Source organism: Vulpes lagopus, chromosome 3, assembly GCF_018345385.1.
Source record: "Vulpes lagopus strain Blue_001 chromosome 3, ASM1834538v1, whole genome shotgun sequence".
Lineage (NCBI taxonomy): Eukaryota > Metazoa > Chordata > Mammalia > Carnivora > Canidae > Vulpes > Vulpes lagopus.
The window spans coordinates 164,724,859-164,751,436 of NC_054826.1; the positions used below are offsets into that span (position 1 = coordinate 164,724,859).

Consider the following 26,578-nt stretch of genomic DNA (forward strand, 5'->3'; position numbering starts at 1 on the left):
ATCCTAAAATCTCCACAGAACCACAAAGGATCTTAAATAGCCAAGACAATCTTGAGAACAAAGAACAAAGCTGAATTCTCACAGTTCCCAATTTCAAAAAAATTATGAAGCTATAATAATTAAAACAGTAAAGGTATCAGTATAAAGAGAGACAATATAGACCAAGGGAACAGAAGAGAGAGCCCAGAAATAGGTCCACTCAAAAATGATCTTCTAAAAACATTTAACAGGGAAATGAACTAGGGGTGGTGGAAGGGGAGGAACGTGGGGGGTGGGGGTGAATGGGTGACGGGCACGGGGGGGGCACTTGACAGGATGAGCACTGGGTGTTATTCTGTATGTTGGTAAATTGAACACCAATAAAAAATAAATTTATTAAAAAAATAAAATAAAAAAAAAACATTTAACAATGCACAATGTAGAAAGGATAGTCTCTTCAACAAAGGGTGTTGGGAAAACTGCATATCTACCTGTAAAAGAGTGCAACAGGACCTTTATCTTACACTATACACAAAAATCAACTCAAAATGGATTAGAGACTTAAATGTTAGCCCTGAATCAATAAAATTCCTAGAAGAAAACATAGGAGAAAAACTTCATGAAACGGTTTTGGCAATGATTTCTTGGATATAATATCAAAAGCACAGACAACAAAAGCAGAAATAGACAAGAGAGAGTACATCAAATTAACTGCACAGCTAAGGAAACAATCAACAGAGTGAAAAGGCAACCTAATGAATGAGAATAAATATCCACAAATCACATATCTGATAAAGAATTACTATTCAAAATATAGAAGAACTCCTACAACCCAATTGGGAAAAATGACCCAATTAATATATGTACAGAGAATTTGAATAGACATTTCTCCAAAGACATATAAATGTCCAGCAAGTGTATGAAAAGATGCTCAACATCACTAGTCATCAGGGAAATGCAAATAAACCCATAATGAGATCACTTCACATGTATTAGGATAGTCACTCTCAACAACAACAACAAAACCCTCAAATGTTGGTAAGAATGTGGAAAAAAACTAGAACTTTCATGCACTGTTGGTAGGAATGCAAAATGGTGAGGCTACTATGGAAAATAATATGGAAGTGCCTTAAAAAATTAAAAAATTGAATCGCCATATGATCCAGCAGTCCCACTTCTATGTATATATCAAAAAGAATCGAAATCTCTCAAAGATTTATTTGCAGTCCCATGTTCATTTCAGCTCTATTCCAAATGGGCAAATGTGGAAATAGCCTAAATGTCTATTTTATGGATAGATAAATGAATAAAGAAAATGTGATATATATAATGAAACGTTGATATATATTTATATATAATAATATATAAAATATATAATGAAATATTAATCCATCTTATAAAAGGAAATTCTGTAAGGTGTGACAATTTGGCCGAGCTTTGAGGACATTACGCCATGTGAAATAAGTCCGTCAGGGAAGTATGAATACTACATGATTGCACTTACATGAGGCATCTAAAGTATTCAAGCCCATGGAATCAGAAAGTAGAGTGGTGGTTTACAGGGGGAAGAGTACACGGGTTGCTGCTGTTCGCTGGTGTAAAGCTTCAGTTACGTAAGATGAAAAAGCTCTAGAGATCTGTGGCACAGCATTGTGCTTATAATTACCTATAAATATATAGTAAAATATAGTACTGTATACTTAAAAATGTGTTAAGAGGGTAGCTAACATTATGTGCTTTCCCCCCACAATTAAAACAAAAGAGAACTGAAAAAAATAAACAACCACCTTGCATCTGGTGTAGTAATCTACTCAGAAGTAGAAATTTAATCTTTTAGTTGCTTAGGTCTTAATTCATGAAGTCGTTATTAACTACGATCCGTCTCTCATTCCTGACATCCAGTCTGTCAACAAATCCTGTTGCTTCTGCCTAGAGGCAGAAATACTTTTAAGTTAATGAGGTTCAAACTTTCAGGCCTCTTCTTGCACGAACTCCTCCTTCCCAGATCCTGGAAGGAAGCCTGGCCGTGTGTTCACATAGCTACGTTTTGTGCAATTTGCAAAATTAAGATTGTTTTCTTTTTTTAAGATTTTAAAAATGGAAACATAATTCACATACCATAAATTTCACCTTTTCAGGATATAAAGTTAAGTGGCTTTTTGTATGCTTACAAAGTTGTGCGACCATAACTATCTAATTCTAGATCATGTTCATCACCTCCCCCAAAACAACCCATAGTCACTCTCTCCACCCTAATACCCTGGGAACTACAAATCTACTTACTGTCACTGTGGACTTCTGTATTCTGGACATCCCAGATAGATGCAATCATACAATATATAGCCTTTTGTTTCTGGCTTCTTTCACATACCGTAGTGTTTTTAAGGTCCATCTATATCAGTCTTTCGTTCTTTTTTTTTGTCAAATATTCTATTGTATGGGCAACTTATATCATGTCTATCCATTTATTAGTTAATGGACATTTGGATTTTTTTCACCTTTTAGCTATTATGAATATGCTATTAAGGTCTTGTGTGGACATGTGCTTTAAATTTTCGGAGCGGGGGGTGGGTAGTGTCGTCAAGTGAATAATAGCTCCCTGTAGATGTGAACATCCTAAGCCCCAGAAACTGAGTATATGTCACCTTACATGGAAAAGGAGAAGAAAGGTACGATTAATTCAAAGATCTTGAGATGGAGAGGACGGATTATCCTGGGTTATAGGAGTGGCCCAATGTAGTCACAAGTATCCTTAGAAGGGGAAACTGGAAGATCAGAGAAGGCAAAAATGGAGATATGATGCCGAAGCAGAAGCTGAAATGGTGCAAGGAACGTAGGTGGCTTCCAGAAGCTGGAAAAGGAGAGAAAATGGATATTTCTCTAAAACCTCCAGAAGAAACAGCCTTTCTGACACCTATAGAACTTTAAAATAATAAATTTGTGTTGTATTAAGCCACTCAATCTGTCATAATTTGTTAGAGTTCAACAATGGGAATCATATTTTGGAACTTGGAAGGGGGTCATTGCCATAATAAATAACTAAAAATGTAGAAGTGGCTTTGGAATTGGCCAGGGGACATAAACTGGAAAAATTCTGGCTATTAATTTGTGACAGAAAAAGCTGAGATTGTTTTGAACGCAGTATTCGTAGAAGTAAGGATGATAATGACTCTCTGCTAGGAAGACTCTGGAGGAAGTGAAAGAATGAAGCACGGTAAGGAAAATCTGTGTCATCTGAGACATTACCTAATCATCACGAAAGGATGCTGGTAGCAACACGACACTAAAAGCACTAGTAGGTGGCAGCTCAGAAGGAAATGAAAAGCATATTATCGCGGAAAACGGAAGAAAGGGGATCTTTGTTATATAGTAGCTGAACTGTGTCATACAGTTATGTGGAAAGCAGAACCTGCAAGAGGTAAACTTAGTATATACTGAAGAAATTTCCAAGCAAAGTTTTATTTTGGTTTTTAAAAGATTTTATTTATTCATGAGACACAGAGAGAGAGGCAGAGACACAGGCAGAGGGAGAAGCAGGCTCCCTATGGGGAGCCCGATGTGGGACTCGATCCCAGACCTGGGATCTCGCCCTGGGCTGCAGACAGAGGCTCAACTGCTGAGCCACCCAGGTGTCTCTCCAAGCAAAGTTTTGAAGGTGTGTCCTGGTTTCTACTTGCTGATTACAGTGAAATGCAAGAAGAAACAGATACACTGAAAGAACTGCTAAGCAAAAAGAAACCAGGACTTGATGGGAAATTCTCATCCTATCCGGATTACCAAAAAAAAAAAAAAAAAAAGAGGCTAAAATTAGGTGATTCATTGCCAGGAAAGTGTGTTCTAGGAAAAAATCCAGGGATGTGTCTGGGCAAACTTTTGTAAGTGCCTTATAAGTATTAAGAGGTTGGAGCACTCATCCATCCATCCATCCATCCACCCATCCATCCACCCATCCACCCATCCATCCATCCATCCATCCACCCATCCATCCACCCAACCACCCATCCATCCATCCATCCACCCATCCACCCATCCATCCATCCACCCATCCATCCATCCACCCATCCATCCACCCATCCATCCACCCATCCATCCATCCATCCATCCATCCATCCACACAGCGCCTTCTGAAGAAACTAATTAGGTGTCTCATGGAACCTGCCAGACATCTGAGAAGAAGCCAGCAATAGAGGTGGGATTATCCAAGGAAGATGTGTAAAGGAACTTCTTGTTCAGTGAAGAAATCATCAGGATAGATAAGGGAGACCCACAAGGTTCTTAAGATTGTTGCATCAGCAGAAATACTGCCAGCAGGGGCTGACAGGGACAGAGAGAGGACACGATGAGGGAAGACGGTGAGACTCCCCAAATTCTAGAGGTAGGCAACAGGTGATTCAACCTACCTGACTGCAAAAACTTGTGTATGTGACTCACTCAGCATGTGGAGTTTGAGCCACGGAGGTTAGTCCCAGGCTTTGAGACCTAATGGAGTTTTCTTGGTTGGATTCTGAAATGGTTCCTGAGTGTAGGACCCTCTTGGACTCCTATCCGCCACTCCGTCCCCTTTTGTACGGGAATGTCTGTAGCCGTTAGCCCATGCCTATTCCACAATTGTATTTTGGAAGCAGATGAACTGTTTTCTAGTTTCACGGGTCTACAGATGGAGAGGAGCTTTGTTCCAGGATGGATTATGCCCAGAACTCTTTCCATGCCTAATTTAGATGCTTTAGATGATGAAATTTGGGACTTCCAAGCTGATGAGCTCTAGATGAGTTTTGTACTCGAGTCAAAATTTTAATGGATGGGACTTCCGGGGACCTTGCGCCGGGGCAGGTGCATTTTCATGTAAGTCACACATAAATCTTTGGGAGCAGAGGCCAGACCGTGGAGCCTGAGTAGCGGACTTCCAAGGATGCCCATGCCCTGATCCCCAGAACCTGTGAATGTGAGACCTTACTTGGTAAAAGAGAATTTGCTGATACCATAAGGATCTCGAGACAAAGAGCTTATCCTGGATTATTTGAGTGACCCCAATGTAACCACAAAGGCTCCTATAAGAGGGAGGCAGGAGGGTCAGAGAAGAGAGAAAGTAATGTAGTAACAGAGAAGTCAGAGCCGGAGATGTGCCGTCTGATACAGAGAATGAAGCGAAGCGAGAAAGGGACCACTCGTGGAACGGACACGGGCAGCCTCTAGAAGCTGGAAAAGGCAAGGCACAAATTCTCCCATGAAACCTCTGAAGGGAACAAAGCCATGATGAAATAAATGCGAACTGTAAGACCTCCGACCTCCAGAACCATAAGATAATACATTTGTATTGTTCGAAGTCCCAAAGGCTGGGTCACTTGTTAGGATTCTGCGGTAGGGAAGGGACGAGGTACATGCCTTGTCCTGGAATGTTGGGCTAAAAGTAAACTATTTTAATTGTGATTTCCATCCTGACTTGTCCTATCTTGTGGTTTCCCTCAGGTCAGGTAGTGATGGAGTGGCCAGCGGCATATAGGGGGCTGGATGCAAGTCGTTGCGTGGCCATGGAGGTTTAGTGGGATATATTTATAAGATTTGCAATCCTGTTTGCACTTCTAGTTATACTCCTGCTCTTGTGCAAACTGCCTTGGGCATCAGGACATGTGAGTGTGGGGCCAGAGGACACACTGAACATGAACATCCCCTTTGGTTCCCAGCACCCTAAGTACGCCGGTGGAGGAGGAGAAAGAGCCTTGAGATGTATGGAGCCAGAGGTCGGCCCAAATTTGGCAGCAATCCTAAAATTTTACAAGGCATATCAGTGAGAAATCATAAAGCTGAAATCAATGTTTCGAACTATCAGTAATAAAAATCAGAGTAAAGATTGGATTATTTTTCTATTATCTTCATAGAAACTGGTATTGTAAAATATATGTCACATGAAGACTGTCAGAGAGCATGAAGCCAAAACATAGGGGGAAAAGAGCGTTATAGAGGTGTGCTTGTATGCTACTTTCCTGGAATTAATGGTATTTATGGCATTTGATAGCTTTTCAAAATGCATTTTAGTAACTTCATTTTATAACTCAAAATTCATAGTTTCTTCTTCCGTCTTCAGTAAGCATTCGCTTTGGTGATCAATTGCGAGTTCCTAATTTTTGTTATTACTTATTGAAAGACGGTATCTCCAGTTTACAAATTCAGGTCCTAACTTCCGGCCACTCCTTTCAGATTTACCCAGAAATCAACTCCTCACCACCTCCGCTGCTCCGACCTCAATCTAGGACACTATTATTTCCTGCCTATGTTATTGCAATCACTTTCTGACGGGTCTCTTTGACTTCACGTACCCCACTTCCCACTTCTTCTCAACACCGCAGTCAAAGTGACCCGGGGAACGTAAGGTAATGTCATAGAAGGTAACGTAACTTGCTCTGTATGTAACGCAATGGGACGTAACACAACTTCACATGTCAGGCCACAAGTTCTACTTGTTCAAAACCTTCCAAATGGCCCCCATTTTACTTAGAAGAAGATGCAGAACCCTTACAATTTCTCACAGGATCCTATCTACCCACCTCCCTGCCCCGTCAAACTAATGCATCCCCTCCTTACTCCACCGTGTTAGCCTCCTTGCTGTTCACACGTCACTCTTGCTCTCATGTCAGGTGCTGGGATTCCCATCTCCTCTGTCTAGAACTAACCGCCACCCAGATACTTGCATGGTTCACTCCCTCAGCTACTTCAGGTTTTTACTAAAATGTCACCTTCTGAGTGAAGCTTCCCCAGCTGCCCTAATTAATTACGTCTTCCATCAACACACAACTCTATCCAGCCCCCTTTATAGTTCTCCTTGACGTTTGCATCGTCTTTTAGTTTTGGTTTATCGTGAAACCTGAAACCAAATGCATTTTTTTCTATTAATCCAATTTAAGATAATATGTCTAAATATTACTATTTCAGCACATAAGGGAGGTGGATGTCAATTTTATTTTGATTATTTTAAATAGAGTTTTCTGTTATTTGGGGGCTGATGTACAATCCCTATTCACAGCTCAAGAATATGCTCTTGGGTTTGCTCCATGACTATATAATACGTCTATTTTCTTTGTAGAGCCCAGAGTATAAATGTATATACTTTTACTTACTGTTGTTTATCCTGGTACAATTAGGGAATACTTCTTTTTCCTTTAATGTCTCTGGTAGAAACTGTTGACAGAAACCCCAGGACTGACTACATGGAGATACATGCCATTCTTAGAAAAATCTACTTCTGGAAAGGCAAACAGAGCTAATTGATTTCATTCCTGGTACCTCGTCATGACGTTGCAGTCATGAGAAATGGCAATGAGGGAAAAGCTGCTGCCTTTGAAAGCAGGCAAAGAAGACTTATTTTATTTCTGGGGAAGGGAAAGTTCGAAAGCAAAAAATTAGTTTCCTTATTTGCATGTGTGACCTTGGAGTCTGCGAATTAAAGGCCTAGGTCAACGGATGCGGTATTTGTAAAAATGGAGGCCCCAATCTGATTGTCATCTGAAAAAAAAGCCTCCACAATCATTTTCGGTGAGAAAATACATTTCAATTGAATGATTCATCAAGATTTCCTTTCAAATTCCAGAGTTAGTGGCGATACAGTTTTATTTACTTATTGATCACAGTGGCAAATTGTGTCCTTCAGAGTTTCAAAGGGAAACTCGTTTGGAAGTTTGTCTCAAAGTGAATTGAAATTGATTCCTCAAAGGATATCTAATTGTGGAATGACTGCTTTGCAGGGAAACTAAAAGTATTTCCTCAACCTCTATTATTGTTTAGTTTGAATTAAAAATCTCCAATTTATATAGGCACGATGCTGATGATGAGAACTGACTGTTCACTTTAAAATCAAATGATTCATTCACTCGCTCAAAAACATTTATCAAGTGCCAGTTGGGGACACGGTGCTCTCTGTCAGTGCAGGGAAAGCAGTCCGGAGGAAATGACGCCAAAATTGAGTCCGCAAAAGCAAACATTAGTTTTATTTTATTTATTTATTTATTATCATTATATTCTTACACCTGTTTTATTTTGAACGCGTAAGCTCTTGCCTTTCGGCCGGGGGCCTACGTCTCTCTGCCCTACTTTGCAATTCTGAGGCTAATGCCATTTCTGTTTTGACAGGCAGCTCAGTGTCAGGCCCTGACAACTGGGGGGACTGGAGACAGACTGGGAGGCTGGAGGCCGGAGGTGGGGCTTGCTCCTTCTATTTCATCCCTGGTCATGTCAGCATCCCAACAGCAACGCTCCCTCGGGGTGACACTCAGCGTCAGCCACAGCAGCAGAGCTCAGGTGGTGGTTTTTCCACATAACCCAGAAGCAGCCTCATCACGGTCCCTCAGAGACACCAGCACGAGCCTCTACGGGGCTGAGTCCCCTACACGACCCCCTGCCATTTATTCCCTATCCTGAAGGTGCCAGCCGCTTCCTACAGTTATCACCTCTGTGATCCCTCAGTGTCCCTGTCCCCCTTCTGTCCTTTCGGTTTTCTGGCACATGCGTAACTGTTCTTTTCCTTAAATTCCCTTTGTTAAACAACTGATGTAGTTTCCTCCTGACCGGGCCTGGATTGATACAGAAATTGATGTGTCTCTAATAATTAAAAAAAAAAAAACTTTCATTTCTCATGTTTCTCTTGGTATATGAATAACCTTTGGAAATGCCTGTGGTGCATATTTACAATCAACGTCCTCAGTGATTTTACAAATGCAGGAAATGGAGGAGTTAATAATTAGGATGTCTCAAGTATTTTCCTTAAGAACAGGTGGCCAGTTATTATTGCAAATTGTGTTTTCCTGTTTTGTTCTTTTTAATAAGCTTTATCTGAAAAACACTTGACAAAACTTGATGAGTAGGTAGGGAAACCTATGCTGTAATTACTTATGAAGGAAATTGTTAGATATGCAAATACAGCGCTTGCCTCAGATATACACGCATCCCAGGTAATTAAAAAGGAGCACAGCTTGGGCTTACCAGGTAGGTGAAGCCACTGGCAGCTATGCTTTTATTTATTTACTTTTTTATTTATTTTTTTCAGCTATGCTTTTAGTAGAATGAATTTAATTTAACTCTAATCAATTTAAATTACAAGTTAAACTATTAGCTGAAGTACTTGATTATTTCAAATGTCTATGAAAAAACATTAGTATGATTTATGTAGCCCAAATAAATATTCCATTGTAGGATCCAAGGGCAGGTAGTCCAAAATGTACCACTTTGACGAATTGATTATTTTGAACTAAAACTTACTTGAGTGTAGGAACACTCTGACTCCTTTTTGTCTCTAGAAACCAGGAGATAACTCTCCACGTGAAAGGTACTCTCCTTGTACCAGAAGGTAGAGACATTCTTACTAGCAGAGAGGGAATTCAGAGCCATGGAAGCTGTATAAACAGAGCTTGTATTTTACTAATTTGCAACTTCAGCCCAGTCCAAAGTCTGTTTAGAATTCCTTACTGAAACCTCCAAACATAAATTTTCTTTGTCTTGTCAATTTCATACAGATTTATTGTCTTTTTGTCTAAAAAGTGTTAAAACTGCCTGCCTTGGTCATTTCTTGGGTCTTAATTTCATTACTGGAACGCTGTACACAGTCAATTAAACTTTTTGTTCCCCCTCCTGTTAATCTGTCTGCTGTCAAATTAATTCTTAGACCAGCGGAAGAATCTTGAAGGCTAGAGTAAAACCTTTCCGTTCCAACACTATACAACTATTGGCATTTCTTCTCAGCATCTCCATTCTTTATCTATCTGAGATTTTTATTTACCCTACAAATAAAGTGAGAAAAATCAATAAAAGTTATTCAGTTTGAATATTGAGATTAGAAATTCTTGCTTATGGTGATCTGCAGCCTTCCTAAGCTTTCAAAATGGTGATTTTCAGAGTGCAGAATATTTTCTAAGCTTTTCTAAAGAGAAGATTTATGGAATATCAGTCGTCTAATATAGTTTATGGACTGCTGAATTTATGAAATGTTTTTATAAAGACTGCTTGACATATTTTCTCAAATATTAGATAGTTAAAATGATACTACTCATTTCCTGATGAATTCCTTGGACTTTAAATACATTGAATCTTTGCATCATCTTTTAAAAAACTAAATGACTTTTTCATCACACACAAAATATATTTTTATTCTTTAAATATTTTTGTTACTATAGTTTAGGTATTTGCTTTTTAAAATTCATGTTTTGTTCTTTAATCCAGAATGAGTGGCCTATGCTTTAGAAATGTCTCTGTCAGTAACTGGTACATTAAATAGTTCAAAGAGCTGACAATACTCTTAAAATGATCTATCATATCTCAAATTCTGGAGAATTAATCTTGGATAGTTTTAGGTAGAGAGGCAGAAATAATTTCTTTATGGAGATGAAATAAACATTTAAAAAATTACCCCTACTTGGTTACTTTTTCAAAAAAGACCTCACAAAATAATTATTAAATAGCATTTTAATATCACTTATGATATCATACTCATATTCATAGTTAGTCCAAACTCCATAAGACGATACAGAATATATAGATAAAAGGAAACATTTGAGGAGATAAGGCCTGATAATTTTCTAAAAATTAATGAAAAACATAAACCCACAGAGAAAGCACACAGGAATAATGTATAAAAACCAAACACATGAGCAAAGATTTTTAAAACTCCCAGGGAAGATTGAACTGAATGCAGTTTATAAAGAAGGTGAGGATCATCAGCATATCATGATTATGTTGGATTTATTTCAGACACGCGAAAGTCATTTTACATTTGAAATCTTCTATGTAAACAAAATTAAAAGGCAACCTACTGAATTGGAGAAGATATTTGCAAATGACATATTCAATAAAGGGTTATATCCAAAGAATTTAAAGAACTGATGCAACTCAACACCCAGAAAACAAATAATCCAATTATAAAATGGGCAGAGGATCTGAATAGACATTTCTCCAAAGAAGACATACAAATGGCCAAGAGACTCATGAGAAGATGCTCAACATCACTCATCATCAGAGAAATGAGAAATGTGAATCAAAACCACTATGAGGTATCACTTCACACCTGTCAGAATGGCTAAACTCAAAAACACAAGAAACAAGTGTTGGTGAGGATGTGGAGAAAAAGGAACCCTCTTGCACCGTTGATGGGAATACATACACACTGGTGCAGCCACTCTGGAAAAATATGGAGGTTCTTCCAAAAGTTAAAAATAGAGCTACCCTATGATCCAGCAATCACACTACCAGGTATTTACCCCCCAAACACAAAACCACTAATTCAACAGTCATACTACTAGATATTTATCCAAAACCCACAAATACACTAATTTATGTACTTGCACCTCTATATTTATTTCAGCATTATGCACAATAGTCAAGTTATGGAAGCAGCCCAAGTGTCTATTGATAGATGAATGGATAAAGAAGATATATATATATAGCATATATATATATATATATATATATATATATATATATATATATTATTCAGTCACAAAAAAGAACAGAATCTTGCCATTTGCAACAACATGGATGGAGCTAGTGAATATGCTAAGTGAAATAAGCCAACCATAGAAAGGCAAATACCATATGATCTCACTCATATGTAGAATTTAAGAAACAAAACAAATGAGCAAAGATTTAAAAAAAAATGAGAGAGAGAGACAAACCAAGAAACAGATTCTTCACTATGGAGAACAAACTGATGGGTGCCAGAGGGGAGGTGGTTGGGGGGATGGGTGAAATAGATGATGAGGATTAAAGAGCACACTTATCCTGATGAGCACTGGCTAATGTACAGAACTATTGAATCACTGTATTGTACACTTCAAACTAGTTGATATTGTATGTCAACTATACTGGAATTAAAATTAAAAACCTAATAAAAATAAGTAAAACAACACATATTTAATATCTTTAAAAAATCCTCTTTATAATTTATTGCATTAACAGAGGAGGAAGAAAAAAATGTTATCTCAGTGAATGCAGAAAAATTGTTAGAGTTTTGCATTTTCTCATGACAAATTTTCTCAGTAATCTAGAAATAGAAATGTTCTGAACTCAACAAAGATCATCTATGCAAAACTAATAGTAAAGAATATTTTTAATAATGAAATGTTAAATGCATTCTTATTAATATCAGAAATCAGATAATAACATTTGCTTCTATTCAACTATGCACAGACTATTTGATGACCTACACAGAAATCTCTAATCTATAGACAAATTATTCATATTAATAAGAGAGTTTAGCTGGTAGCTAAATATAAATTTAAAATATCAAGTGGATTACTGTATACCTGCAATAAAGCAGTGGGAAGAATAATTTTTGAAAATGTAATTTAAAACTACAACAAAATGATAAAATATTTAGAAATAAAAAAGGTGTAAAACTTTTTCTGAGGAAAATTATAAGACTTCACTGAAAGATATTAAAATGGATAAATAAATGGAGATATGTCATAAAGAGACTCAATATCATTAAAATATCAATTCACCATAAATCAATAAAAATTAATGTATAGAATCAATGCATTTCTAATAAATCCCAAAGACATTTTTCCCTTTTAAGGAACTTGATAAACTAATTCTAAAATTTATATTAACACCAAATGTCCAGATGCCTCAGTGGTAGAGACTTATTCTATCATATATCAAAAACATGGTTTGTGCTACTTAAGATGGTGTGGTTCTGGTACCCAGACCATAAATTAACCAAGGAATAAGGTCAGCTATGAATGTATAGAAATCATATTTTGTTAAGAGGTTGAACTCATTCTGGAGGAAAGGAAGGACTGCTGATAATTGCTGCTTGGAAAACAATCTGCTCAGAAAAAAAAATACATTCAATGAAAAATAATTAAGCCCAGATGGAAATACATTTGACTATAAATAATGAAGACTTTGGAGCTTTTAGAAAAAACATATGAAGAGATCTATTTGACTTTGGGGAGGCAAGAACTTGTTAAGCAAGACACAAAATATGCCAGGCATAAAAAAGTATGCATTTTATTACATTACAATCAAGAACTTCAGGTCATCGAGAGACATCAAGAAGAAAGTAAAACAAACAAACAAACAAACAAACAAACAAACCAACAAACCCCCAAAACTTGTAGAGCGTGGGAGGAGGTATCTGTAGCACATATAACCAACAGAAGATTAGCATCTAGACTATAGAACAGATCCTGCTAAGTCTACAAAAAAGAGACCTCCAATAGATAAATGAGCAAAAGTACATGAACAGGCATTTCACAGAAGAGGAAACACAAACCACCACCAACATATGGAAAAAGCACCAATCTTTTTTCTTTTTTTAAAGCACCAATCTCATAAAAGATCACACATAGGCAGACTCAGATCATAAGGAGATGCCACTGTCAGCCAACTCCTGGAAAAAATACGAAGTCTGACAAAATCAAGTGTAGACAAAGATATGGAACACAGGGTCTCTTAGACGTGCTGGTGAATGAATACAATTACTAAAAAAAAAAGCCTTATTTTTCAAGTGGAATATGTGCACAATTAACGACTGGGAAATTCCACTTCTAAACATATGCCTTAGAAACATTCTTGCACATGTGTACCTATGGAAGTATGCATAGCTGCGATGCAATAAAAAAAAATGGACAAAAATGATCGTGAAGGAAGAAGTAAATAAGGTGTAGTATAGTCATATTTTTGCAAAGCCTGAGAACAAGCAGAGTGAAATAATGTAATATTTAGACACATACCAACATAGGGAATGTCAAACAAAATTCTTGTCTGTGGGAACGAGGCAGGATCAGGTCAGGACGTATGGGCAGCTATACAGGACTGGTACCCAGGGTCATAAACATATGGTAGTGCCTTTTATTATGTTTTCTAACTTCTTCTAATACATACCACATATATTGTTTTATATGTGTAACATCTGATATAATAGAATTTCAAGCCTGTCTGATTTTATTATTTTCTAAGTTTGAATTTCAATGTCGCTATTTATTTTTTGGCTGCTATTTGACGGTCTTCCTCATCCAGCTGCCGAGAACGATCCTAACTCATAATGCTCGCAAAGAATCTTTTGAATTTGATAATCATGCATTAGTGTAGAATAGAACGCACACCAACATTCCGGTTTGGCAAATAGAACTATCTCTACGAAGACACGTACCGCCGGTAGGTACGATGTCACAGTTAGAGGGCAATCTCAGCCCTCACTTCTCGGACCTCCCTCCACGTGCATAGCAAGAGATGAAGAAATCAGGCCTCTCCTGGGATCCTCCTCCCCCGTCCCTCCTTTTAGGGGTCCTTTTGTGGCCAGAGGGGAGTGGAGACAAGGGACCCCCCATGTCACAGGAGATGCTAGTCCAGCGACCACTCTTGTCTCTGTCTTCCTTGCTGCTGGCCCTGCGCCGCCCGGGCTGCTGTCTGCAGGTGGCTGGCCCGCCTGCCGCACCCTGAGCCACACACGGACCACTCTGCAGTGTGCTGTTTGTTTCCTCCGGGCTCAGCTCTTTTCTCTCTCTGGTTTGCAGAGAAGCTTTCTTACTTGAAGGTTCCCAGAACAGAGGTTGGGAGGGCTCCGAGGGACACTTTTCTTATTCCCTTATTAGCATGGTCCTGCTCCAGTGCAGGGAGGGGAGAAGGAAGAGGGTAAGAGGGTGGGAGCTGGAAGCTACAGCTTCATTGGGCGGATGGTCAGCTATGGCCTGACCCGGCTTCTGGATCCACCTGTCTCACCTTCCTCGAGGCTCTGCTGCTCAATCGGCTTCCTTCCGGGTGTTCTCACTCATAGCGATGTGCACTGGGGCCTTTATTAGTCCCACTACGGGCCCAGGATGCAAATGGGACTCCCTGTTCGTTAGGTAGATCTCTATACGCCCAGCGTGTGTACCTACCCCGTGGCAATCACTGCATCTGTTTTCAGGGTCCCTGACCATTCTATGACCTTGGAAAGTTCCTGATTATTCTCTGAGAGTTAGAAGGCTGTCTACCCTCAGTGCAGAGGAATTTCAAGCATTGACATTATCTAACACATCAACCTACGATGTCCCATCTCTGACCTGGCCCTGAATAATACTCGTTTGGTCTAACTAAAAAGAAAATGATGGTGTGGGGGGAGGATACACCAAAAACACTGATAATGGTTATATAAGGGGATGAGATCATGGATGAGTCTCACTATAATTTTTACAGTTTTTCTAACTTTCTCAACTTAAAAAAAATGGACATTTGTTGATTTTATATTCAATGAAAATAAGCCATGAAAGAAACAATAATAATGAAGATCTTTGAGAATCTATTATGTTCCCAGAACCTTGCCCAGGATTTTCTGGTGGTTACCATCCTTAGAAATATCAAGTGATTCCCTCTGTTTAGGATTATTCATTATGAACAAGGCATCCTTAAGCAGATATGTCTCCAAACCTCATTTAGGGCATTTGCATTGAGTCTCAAGCAAGCAAACTTCTGTTCTTTCTATTAGATTTTCACATTATAAGGTTTTTTGGGGGACTTATTATCATCTTCTCTCCATAGCTGTCTCCTAAGAACATCACACAAAATGAATTCTCTCATAGTAATCTCCGAGGTGTCAATACCTAGCTACAGAATGGAACTTGCCCCCTTTCCTACACATGACATTGTTTCTAGAGGCCTCTTATCAAAGCAAATTCTCTTATTTTCTCATTAAAAGTTGTTACTTTCAGAGAAACAACAGCTAGTCCCACACATATGACTAATAAAAGCCAAGCATCTGATTAAAAGTGAATGACAGAAATGTGAAATTCCATAATTACACCACCCTTCCTCCTTGCTGCCGATGCCAAGTAACTGAGTGTTGTCGAATAAGTGGTCCCAGGACAAATGCAAAAAAACAATTTTTTTTTAGAGACTTGTTTTGTAACTAGCATGGAATACTGGGAGTTCAAAAGAAAAGAAATGTTTCTGCTCAGTGATAATTCCTTAGATACCGTACAGCATAAGTTAAATAATATGTTTTTTTTTTTTTTAGTTTACATTTACTGTGTCTACTTTCCAACACGCAGACATACCCTATTCATCTATGTTGGCCCAAATATTGATAGATTTGATTTCCAAGATCATATGCCTGACAGAGTCAGAGTTCACAGAGCCACTTATCTCTTGCATGGATTCTGCGCCCCCAATCCTGTGAGATAGACAGCTTCGATGCCCGTATTTTATTGAATAGGACACTGAGGCTAGAGAGTGAGCTTTAGACCCACAGGCGCCTAGCCAGCCGGTGGTGGAATCGGGAGTAAACCTCAGTTGTCTGAATCCACGGTCCACGTTCTTTCACCCACTAGACTGGCTACACCTCCTCGCGGAAGCAGATTGTAACTTCTTAATAACAGATTTTGAAACTCCCAGGATACAACAGTTACGAAGTTCACTGGCTCTGGGCTGCTGTGCCCTCCTGTCTGCGCTGAGGCCATCACAAGGTGGGGTGCACCCTCAGCAGGCTGGCTCGGTGGGGCCACGCAGCAGGGGGAGGGAGGCCCCCAAGTCTGTTCCCTGGGCCTCTCTCAGTTCACCCATCACGTGGACTCTCGGAGCCAGTCCATGGGTGGGGGGGTCGCAACTGGCATTGAGGCCAGTGAGGTACCTTCAGGACAGGACCTGGGAAAGGGCCGCTGGGCCTCCTGAGCCTCCTGAGCCTCCTGGGCTCCTGGGCCTCCCGGGCTCCTGGGCCTCCTGGGCCTGCAGCCAGCCAGAGCTGCAGGGAGTTGCCCACAGAAGTGACCAGGGCCTCACTGGGCCCACAGTCCACACAGGGGGCAGCCCCAGCCTGGGGGACAGCACGTCCGTCGGCCGCCTCTGAAAAGCAGCAGGAGAGCAGGGAGGCCCGGTCCTTCAGGAAGGCCTCAGCCTCCTTGGCACCCGCCCACCGGCCACGTTGTAAGGAGACGCAGGGGCAGCCGAGGCCTTGCACGACACACACAGGCCTGCTGTGCAAGGCCACCACATGCAGCCTAAGGGGATCTGGTGCCTGCTTCAATCACACCACGCTTCCAATTGCAGAAGGCCAAAAGTCAGCTTCCCGCCCCCCAAACGGCGATGGGGGCCAGGACAGTGGCCCGATGGGTACGGCCTAGTCCACCGAGGTAGTGTCTGCACCTCCAGGGTATGGCGTTGGCCGAGGTTCCCTCCTTCCCAGGCCCTGGACAAGTGTCACCTCACTTAACTCTCATGCAAGCCCCATAGGGGGGAGCCACTGTAATTTCCATTTTAGAGAGATTGAAAAAGAGACTTAGAGGTGAAGGAAGCTGCGCAAGGTCACACTGCTAGCAACGCGGCCCGGAGAGAGTAGCTGATTACTCAATTAAGTGTTTGAATTTAAAAATGGCTAAAATACAGTTTAGACGAATTGCATTTTTGAAATCTGAAGATGTTCAAGGGGAGACTTCTGAATCAGAAAGTCTGCTTGTAACGGACTGTTTGCTCTCTAATTTGCAATTGAGATTTTTTTTAAAGGATTTTATTTATGTATTCAGGGGAGACCCAGAGAGAGAGGCAGAGACCCAGGCAGAGGGAGAAGCAGCTCCCTGCGGGGAGCCGACGTAGGACTCAACCCCAGGACCCTGGGACACGGCCTGGGCTGAGGACAGATGCTCCCCCGCTGAGCCCCCCCCCCCCCCCCCCCCGTGTCCCCTGCATTTGAGATTTTAGTCTCCAGGCAAATTTTAAAGACAGGTTAAGCTTGAGAGGAGCAGTAGGGATTCTGTGAGCCGCGGTGCACGGTGCAGGTGAGCTGATAGGAGAACGGAGCTGGGGACCAGGGCGGGCCCGGCCTCCAGCCGTCCTCCCCAGCGAGCGGCCTCAGAGGCGGAGGGCTCGGGGCCTGAACTCTGGTTAGTCACCTCTCGCTTTAATTCCTGCTCGGCCACGTAAAGGCTGTACGACCGTGACCACTCTGGGCGCATTTCCACCAGGTGAAGGTGGCAACGGGTCAGATAAGGGCTAAGTGAGACGACGACGCGCTACACTCTTGGTGGCTGCCGTGGTGGCGCTCGCAGGCCTCGTTCGCACGCGCTTGCCCTCCGTCCCCACCTGCCCCCTTTCTCTTTACTGAATCTGATATTATCCAGTTCTCTACGGGGTATGATAGAGTCAGATCATCACTTTATTTCCTGGATTTCATTCTGCTTTCACATTTAGCAAGTGCAAACGTGAACATGGGTAGTAACCTGGAACCTGGGGTTACAGAGACAGAAGAGATAACCTCCTGGGGTGGATTTATCAGGGTTAGAAAATGCATTCGCTTACCAGCTCACTGAATTCATTATTGCCTAGGTCAAGTCTTTCCAACTGGGCCAGTTTGTGCATTGACCTATAACAGATGGAGAAAAATACTATCGTGAGGCAAGTCCATGACACATTGATTGCTCCAAAATCATTCCACCCACCCCCAGTCATATTTACCTGGTTTATTTATTTATTTATTTTATTATTTTATTATTTATTTTTTTATACCTGGTTTAATAGTGCACAGAAGTGGGGGTGTTTTAGAGAGAGAAGTAAACTGCAAATACAAAACAACCGTATGCAAAACTACCACCTGCTTAAGACATTTCCAAAAGCCATTCTGCGGAGGGAATACAGAGCTCGCTGCTTAACACAAACCCGGGAAGCTTGTTAAATATCCATTCCAGTGTGAGGCATAGGGTGAGTCCACAACATCTACATTCTTAAGAATCACCCCAGATTTCGGGACCGATGGGGGAAACCAATCCTGAGCAAAGCATTCCAAAACTCACAATACGGCTATAATGTCATCATCAATCTTGCCGTTTTCTACTTAAATGAACTTGTGTTACAGACAGACTGTTGCATTCCTTGTCTCCTGAAGATATTGGCTGGGATGCTGCTACGGCTCCGTGAAATGGTAAAGCCTCGAGCAGGATTTGGTGCCAAAGGTAGAGGTACCCTTGCTGGCGCCACACGCGACTGGCGCTTCCCAAGCCATCCTCAAGTGCGGCGTACCGTGTAAGAAAAGACAGTGTTTTTCTTTGTTCCAGGTTTCCTTATCCTCCCACGAACCAGAATGCTATCCCTAAATCCTGACTCTACAGAAATTCTGGAAGCATCATTGACTCAAATCTCAGAAATTTCAGTTCCTTTTTCTTTAAAATGGCTACAGTAATTATGTCATAGCTTAAAGTACTACTATAATCCAGACACTCTCAGACACTCAGAAATGCAAAAATGTGTGTACCCTTTCTTCATTCAGCCACTGCTATTGAGCGATTATGCACCAGACAATCTTCTGGGGTCTGGAGGACAGCAATGAATAAAAGGGACAAAAACTCTTGCCCAAAGGGACTTTCCATTGCATTGGGGGGAGAATTACAATCGATTACAATAAATAAGCATAAATACTAAAATAAATGAGTACAGTAGGATAATATATTAGAAGGTTACAAGTGCTATGGAGAAAGCTTCAGCAGAAGAAGTAGATATGAAGAATGGAAATAGGGGGATTGCAATGTTTAGTAGGGAGATCCAGGTAAGGCCTTACCAAGAAAATGAAATTAAAGGAAATGAAGGAACAGGCTAGTGCACAGACATGTTGTTTGCTTGAAGACGTCCTATGAGACCATGTGGCTAAAGCAGAGCGAGGGATGAGGGGAGTAAGAGAGGATTGCGAGGAGTCAGATAATATGAGGTCTTATCAGCCCAATGTGAGGAGGAGGACTTGATTCTGAGTAAGATGGGTCACTAAAAGGTTTTGATCAAAGGTGTGACTGAAGTGACTTATTTCTAAAGGATATCTGTGCCTGTAAATAGAGAGGGACGGAAGTGGAAGCCAGGAGATCAAACAGGAGGCTACTGGAAGAAGCCAAAGGAGAGGTGAGGGTAGTTTGGAGCCCGGTGGTGGTAGTGGAGGTGGTGGGAAGTGATTGGCTTCTGAACATATGTAAGATTAGAATCAATGTTTATTTGCTGAAACCTCCGTGAGGAGTAAGAAAAAGTAGAGTCCAGTGTAACTAAGAGTGTGTGTTGGTCTGAGCAACTAGAAGGATGACGTTGTAATCGATGGATAAGGAATATGGGTAGATCAGGGTTTTGGGTAGATCAGAGACTCGGTTTTAAGTGTTCTCCACCCCCCTCACTCCCACCCTTCCACGAAACTAGGTAGATGTTTGAGGGGATGGGGGTGTCCATTAACCAGATGGGAGGACGCTTCTCACAATGTGCACATCCATCAAATAATCACCATATATACTTTGAATAACTGGCCACTTGTCAATTATACGTCAGTCAAATTGGAGGCGTGTCCTAGAAAATACACGTGTGAGTTCCTGAAGAGCACAGGGAGAGGTCCTTTCTCGGTGTTGGGGGTAAAAGGCTCCATCGACACTTTGTTCTGGAGCATCGATCAGGCTTTGGAATGGGAGGAGATGGCCTTTGGGGGAGGAAGTGTCGAAGGGCCGGGTTGAAAGAGATCGTGGCCTATTTCAAGGAACCGCAGGTTAGCGAAAACAATGAGAAAAACAGTAAGAAATAAGAAAGAATATGTAGGGAAGGGCCGTACCATAAAGAAACCCATGTCGAGCCAAAGAGTCTGAGTTTTCGCTTGAAGGCAACGGAAGCCTTTTGGATTCAGATCAGAAAGTATTTATCAGATTTGTATTTTAGAAAGCTCGCTGCGGCAGCTTGGGATGGTGTGAGACGTGGGGGGAGGATGTGCTAGCGGAGGGGCCAGCTAAGACTGTCCCGAAACGCACGTAGGGCCAGAAATAAGACAAAGCAGTAGGGACGGCACTGCGGGCTGGGAGGGATGCTCTGGTGGAGGGAACTCGGCACTGCTGATGACTGACTGGGAGTGGGAGGTACGAGAGGAAGGAGTTTAAAATAGTTTCTGGATTGAGGACCAGTGTGGGAATATTGCAATGGAATTAAATATGTGTGTGTGTGAGAGAGAGAGAGAAACTAGAGCTCAGGGAAAGGTCTTGACTGGAAATAAAAACTGAAAAATAAATAAGTGATATTTTTTGTCTATTCCACCTCAAAATTATTCTTTTTTTTTGAGCTCATGTACCATTTGTTTTCTTTTCCATGATTTACTTGATGTTTGCCACTTGCTTCCTTGAATTGTCAGTGTTTTTCATATGTCTATGCCTCCTGTCTCCACTCCCTCCTTAAAATACGTTTCAAGACGACCGGAAGGGCCTGTGTGGGACCAATTACCAGTCCAAAGATGGTTTTGAAAATGTGGCCAGCGTTGTAAGAACATGGGCCTCGCCTCTTGTGTCATCTATGCCACTGGGTAAGTGCTTTAGGGAAGGGGATGGGAGTGGCTGGGCCCCAAGAAAAGAGAATTAGATTTTCTCCTTAGCCTGGGAATATTGAGGAATGGCAAATTCTTGTAAATCTCAAGATTTACAAAGCCCTGAGAGCCAAGGTAGAGGACCAAGTGGCCAGGTGTGGCACGTAAATTAGAAATAATCATAGGGGTAGCAGAGCCACCTTCACTGGGCTTCACCCTGTAGGAGACAAAGATTCCAGTGAGACCCACCATGAGCTGAAGACCAGAGGCCTTTCTACAATTTTCTGGATTCTGTAAATTCTATAGTTCTCACTGATCCTCTGAGATAATTCCCCCCACCAGCCTTAGTGGTAGAGAACCAAGATGAAATTAATTTTATTAAATGAAGAAATGGGGATGTCTTATAGCTGTGTGTCCTGAGGCCAATTCTATTACTTGTAGGATGTATCTTTTTTTTTTCCTTCCCTAGGCTAAATAATAGTGACTTCTTAAATCATCCTTTGTGTGTTAGGATTTCCAGGCTCCTTGAACACAAGATAATCCAGGATTATCTTTATCAATGTTTCTCTTCCAAAATAAGGCCAGGTCCAAATCTGGCACCTCTTTTTTTTTGGTAAGTAAAGTTTTATGGGAACGCACCATGTTGACATATGACCTACGGCTGTTTATCACCACAACAGTAGAACTGAAGGGTTGAGGCTTAGATCACATGGACCACCCCAGAACCCAAACACCTCCTACCTCTGACGGCCACGTGGCGCTCGGAACTGAACACTACTCTCTGGCTGGGGGCTGACCAAGACAACCTATGAAGAAACTATTATTTCTTATATGTATCTGGGTAAAGTTTGGTTTCTTTTGTGAAGGGATAGTTAGCCTCCATGTCACTGCGAAGCATTTTTCTCTTCCCAGCTAGTCTTAGGTTACTGCTTCTGAAGCCCTTGGTTCATAAACTCATACCTAGAAACCATATTTTAAATGTGTTAACATAGCTTCCCACCATCCCTTTGCCATTCTTCTGAATGGGCAACAATTTTCCTTTTGCTTATTCCGGAACAACAAAAAAGCCTTCCCCATGAGGTTTTTAAAAAACTTTTCCTGAAGCTTATTTAAGCTCTATTATGTAAAATGGCATTTTTTAATCTTGATTTTATCTCGTTTTATTTTTCTGATCCTCATTTCCATCAATGATCTTTACTGTCAGCAAAGTTCATATCCATCATTAAATTCTTCTGTTTTCGAGTTGTCTTTCCAATATATAATTTCTTACATTTTATATTTTTAAAATGGTTATATTTTTACTTCTGTTTTTTGAAGATGTCATTCGATATTAGTTCTTACATTTTTACACCTTTGAAATCGACTGCCTTCACGAACCACAAGATTTTAGACAGTCCGTAACACGACCTACTGCTTTTCTTGTTCATGTGTTAGTTGCCGAACTAAAATTGTTCTGTCAAATTGTCCAATAAATGTTCCTTTTAGCTGAATGTCTGTAATAGGTTTCAAATTTCATCAGGATATAAACAAGTAAGACACTGTAAGAAAAATAAAATAGAATACACGGTATTTTGTGTTAGTAGCATTCTTTGTGAGTATTCATTCATTCATTCACTCGAGTTTGTGTTCCTTAGGGCAGGCACCGTGTGGGCATTGGGGTCACCAGGATTTCTGTGGAGTTAGATTTCTGGAATGCAGAGTTTCTCAACTTGGCACTTCTGACATTTTAGACAGGTAAATTCTTTGATATAGCGGCCTACTGGGTGCATTGTAAGCTGTTTAGCACATCCTGCAGTCTCTACTTGGAAAGACTTATTTTCTAAGTGGAAATGACCATCAAAAGAATGATTGCTTCACAAGGTGATAAGCGCTAAGGTAAAAATATGTATAGATTGCCCTAGGATCTCAGAGGAAGGAATGTCTAACAGTTTAGTCATTAGGGAAAACGTTAAGAAGAAGTGACATTGCAGCTGGGTTTTGGAGAAAGTAGCTATATGAATAGTATATATTTACATATGTGCAAAAAAATAACCAAAATACCAAAGACTACATCTAAAGCTGAGGTTCTTCTGAGATTGTAGCTTAAATCCACAATATTAACATGCATCCTTGAAGGATATAAAAGATTTTGGTCCAAAGTGAAGAAACTCTAAAAATTTCCACTGCAATTTATTGCAGGAAACCCTACTGTCCTACCCTCAGGGCTGGACAAGGAAACTTCTAGGATACGGCTGCCTTGTGCATTGAGGGATGGTTAGCAGCATATCGGAAACATTCTCTGCAGTCTTCACAACCAGTGTATTTCTGCACAGTGTCTACTGCTCCCAGGTTGGGGATGCAGAGTGAGGTTGGGGGGTGGGAATCATCTCCAGATGAAGTCCACCATGCTAGAGGAATAGCTCAGGACTTTATCTCCTCTCTTTACTGATTAGTAGAAGGGTGAGCATCTCTTCTCCCTTTGTTTACCTCCTTACCCTGACAGTGGGTTCCCATGCGGGCTGTCCTTGTACAAGTCACACGAGCCTACTTGACCATGTGCTCTTTCCTTACCATAAGCTCTCGTGCGTCTGGGGACCTATCCCTCCATCCCTGTAGGGGAATCCATTGGGTCTGATTTCCCCTTACAAATGCCTGGTCTTGAAGACATGGTCCCCGCCAAAGGTGGGGAAGCAAATGTGAAGACTCGATCACAAATTGGGGCCACATTCTCTACCAATAAGGCTGAGAGTTTGACCTACATCTGCCTGAATCAGGTATCTTGCTGATTATTTAGATTCATTTGTAAGTTCACCTAGTAATTTAAAAGGTACAAGTTCCAAAGTAATTGGTTGTACTAAATAATATTTACCCAGCTATGGTCATATTATATATATATATATATATATATATATATAAATTTCAATGATTTTTACTTTTATCATTGCAGTCTCTCTTGACTTTAATGTTCTTTCCCTAAATCTTCCAAAAGCTGGTTGCTCTTCTTCAACTCTGTGAATTTGCTTTGTCCTCAGGACAGTCCATTCCCCATTACTCAAATTAAAATCTCCCTTGCTCCTTCACCTCATGTTATTTTGTTTCATTTTATTCTTAACACCACTGAAAATATTTATTATTTAATTAAATCCTTTATTTAATTTAATTAAATATTGAATACAGAAAATTAAAATCTTTCTGGTTTGCTTACTAATTATTTTTCCCCTGCTAGATTAAAGCTCCATGAAAGCAAGTAACTTGTTAGTCTTATTCACAGCGTAAACAGCTTTTCAATCGGTGTTGTTTAATGAAGACATTCATCCATGGATGAGCGAATGAGTAACAGTGAGAAGTTTGGATTCTAGAATATTTGCAAAGACAAACTGCTCAGTTTTTATCAGGTATCTACACTTAATTAACAGTTGCCAAGGAAGCAGTTATAATTAATTAACGGTTGCCAAGGAGATATCCTGATAGGCCTGTTTCAATAAATACTGTAATGAATATACGTTAGCTCATTTATTATGAACTATGCATGATGACAAAAGCAGATAAAGCTGAGGTTCACTAGTCTCTGGATATCTAAATCCTGTGTTACGTTGACCGAATGGCATTTCTAATAATAAGTCTTTCTGAAGTTCAAATAATAAAAAAAAATATTCTGTGAAATGTTTAGGTAAGTTTTTCACTCTTTTGAATATCTGACACATAACAACAAGACTGCAAGTGTGGAGTAGTTGAGGGCATGGACTCTGGGTTCAGATGACCTGGGTCTGAATCCTGATTCTACTACTCACTAGCTGTTTGATTTTGAACAAATTGAAGCATATCTTTTACCTCAGTTCTCTCATCTGTAAGTGGAATGATGATAAGACCGCCCACGTCACAGAGTTGTGATGATTACAGTAGTTAATGTAGGAAAAGCACATAAACAGAGCCTGATACATGGCAAATGCTCTATAAGAGTTAGCTACTAAAATAGGGAGGGTTTCAGAGTTGGAAATACGAGGTTTTCTAGATTAGAGTTTCCTAAAGTTTTCTTATAGATGTTGCATGATTTAAAAAACTTTCAGATGGCCAGGAGATTTTGGCAAAGCTTGCTAAAAAATGTTAAAAGAAGTGTATCTTGAAATCTGAGATTGTGATACCTCCAGGTTTTTTTTTTTTTAAATAAGTCCGGTATGATTAATGGACAGTGTTATATCAGTTTCAGGTGAACCATAAAGTGATTCAACAATTCTGTACTTTACTCAGTGCTCATCATGGTACGTGGGCTCTTAATCCCCTTCCCCTCTTTCACCCATCCCAATCCCTCCACCCACCTCTCCCCTTGGCAATCACTGGTTTGTTCTCTATATTTAAGTCTCTTTTGTTTGCCTCTTGTTTTTTTCTTTGTCTTATTTCTTGAATTCCACATATGAGTGAAATCGTATGGTATTTGTCTTTCTCTGACTGATTAATTTCACAGACACGTCCAGTTTTGTTCTTTTTTAAGATTGTTTTGGCTATTCACGTTCTTTTGTAGTTCCATATGCAAAAGATCATTGTTTAAGATGATTTGTTCCAAGAAAAATGCTATTGGTATTCTCCTAAGGGTTGCATTAAATCTGTAGATGGCTTTGGGTGGTATGGACATTTTAACATTTGTTCTCCCAATCCATGAGCATGGACTATCCTTCCGTTTGTTTGTGTCATCTTCAATTTCTTTCATCAATATTTTTATCGCTTTCAGTGTATTGATCTTTCACTTCCTTGGTTAGGTTTATTCCCAGGTCTTTTACTATTTTGGTGCAATTTTAAATGGGACTGTTTTCTTAATTTCTCTTTCTGCCACTTCATTATCAGTGTACAGAAATGCAACATATTCCTGCCTATTGATTTTGTGTCCTATGACTTTCCTGAAATCATTTATCAGTTCTAGCCATTTTTCAGAGACATTAGGGTTTCCTACGTATAATATCATGTCACCTGCAAATAGTGACAGTTTTACATCCTCTTGGCCGTATGAAATACAGATGAAATACACAAAGGTTCATTGTGACTCTCTAATAGATGTAACTAATTTAGACTTTTTCCTGTCTATGTGACCAAGGGACATTTATTATTTTCTTTCCTATATGACCTTTCTCAGACTCAGAGCACATTTTGAAAAACTTCTTTTTGTAGACGATGAAATTGAATCCTTGTCCGTGAAAACACAGGCCTAGCCATATTTAAATAACTTATTTGAGTATTTAAATTTGATCAGATCATCCTCATTTGTCTGCTTGGAAATTCTGACCTGTTAGACTCTGTACCTCAGCTCCCAAGTTCACTTTAGGCTCTCCTCCCATTTATGACTGTTCTGGATATAGTTCTCTGGCCCAGCTTTCA

At 40.3% G+C, this 26,578-nt stretch overlaps 1 protein-coding gene across 6 annotated transcripts in view; it reads right to left on the bottom strand.

Moving 5' to 3' along the window:
• LRRC7 (leucine rich repeat containing 7) overlaps window positions 1–26,578 on the bottom strand; it is a 492,830-nt gene that overhangs the window by 156,293 nt on the left and 309,959 nt on the right. For all 6 annotated transcript variants that reach the window (XM_041746971.1, XM_041746970.1, XM_041746976.1 and 3 more), the window contains one exon: window positions 18,229–18,292. In XM_041746971.1, coding sequence (XP_041602905.1) covers window positions 18,229–18,292 — 64 coding nt within the window. The remainder of the gene's footprint in view (window positions 1–18,228; window positions 18,293–26,578) is intronic.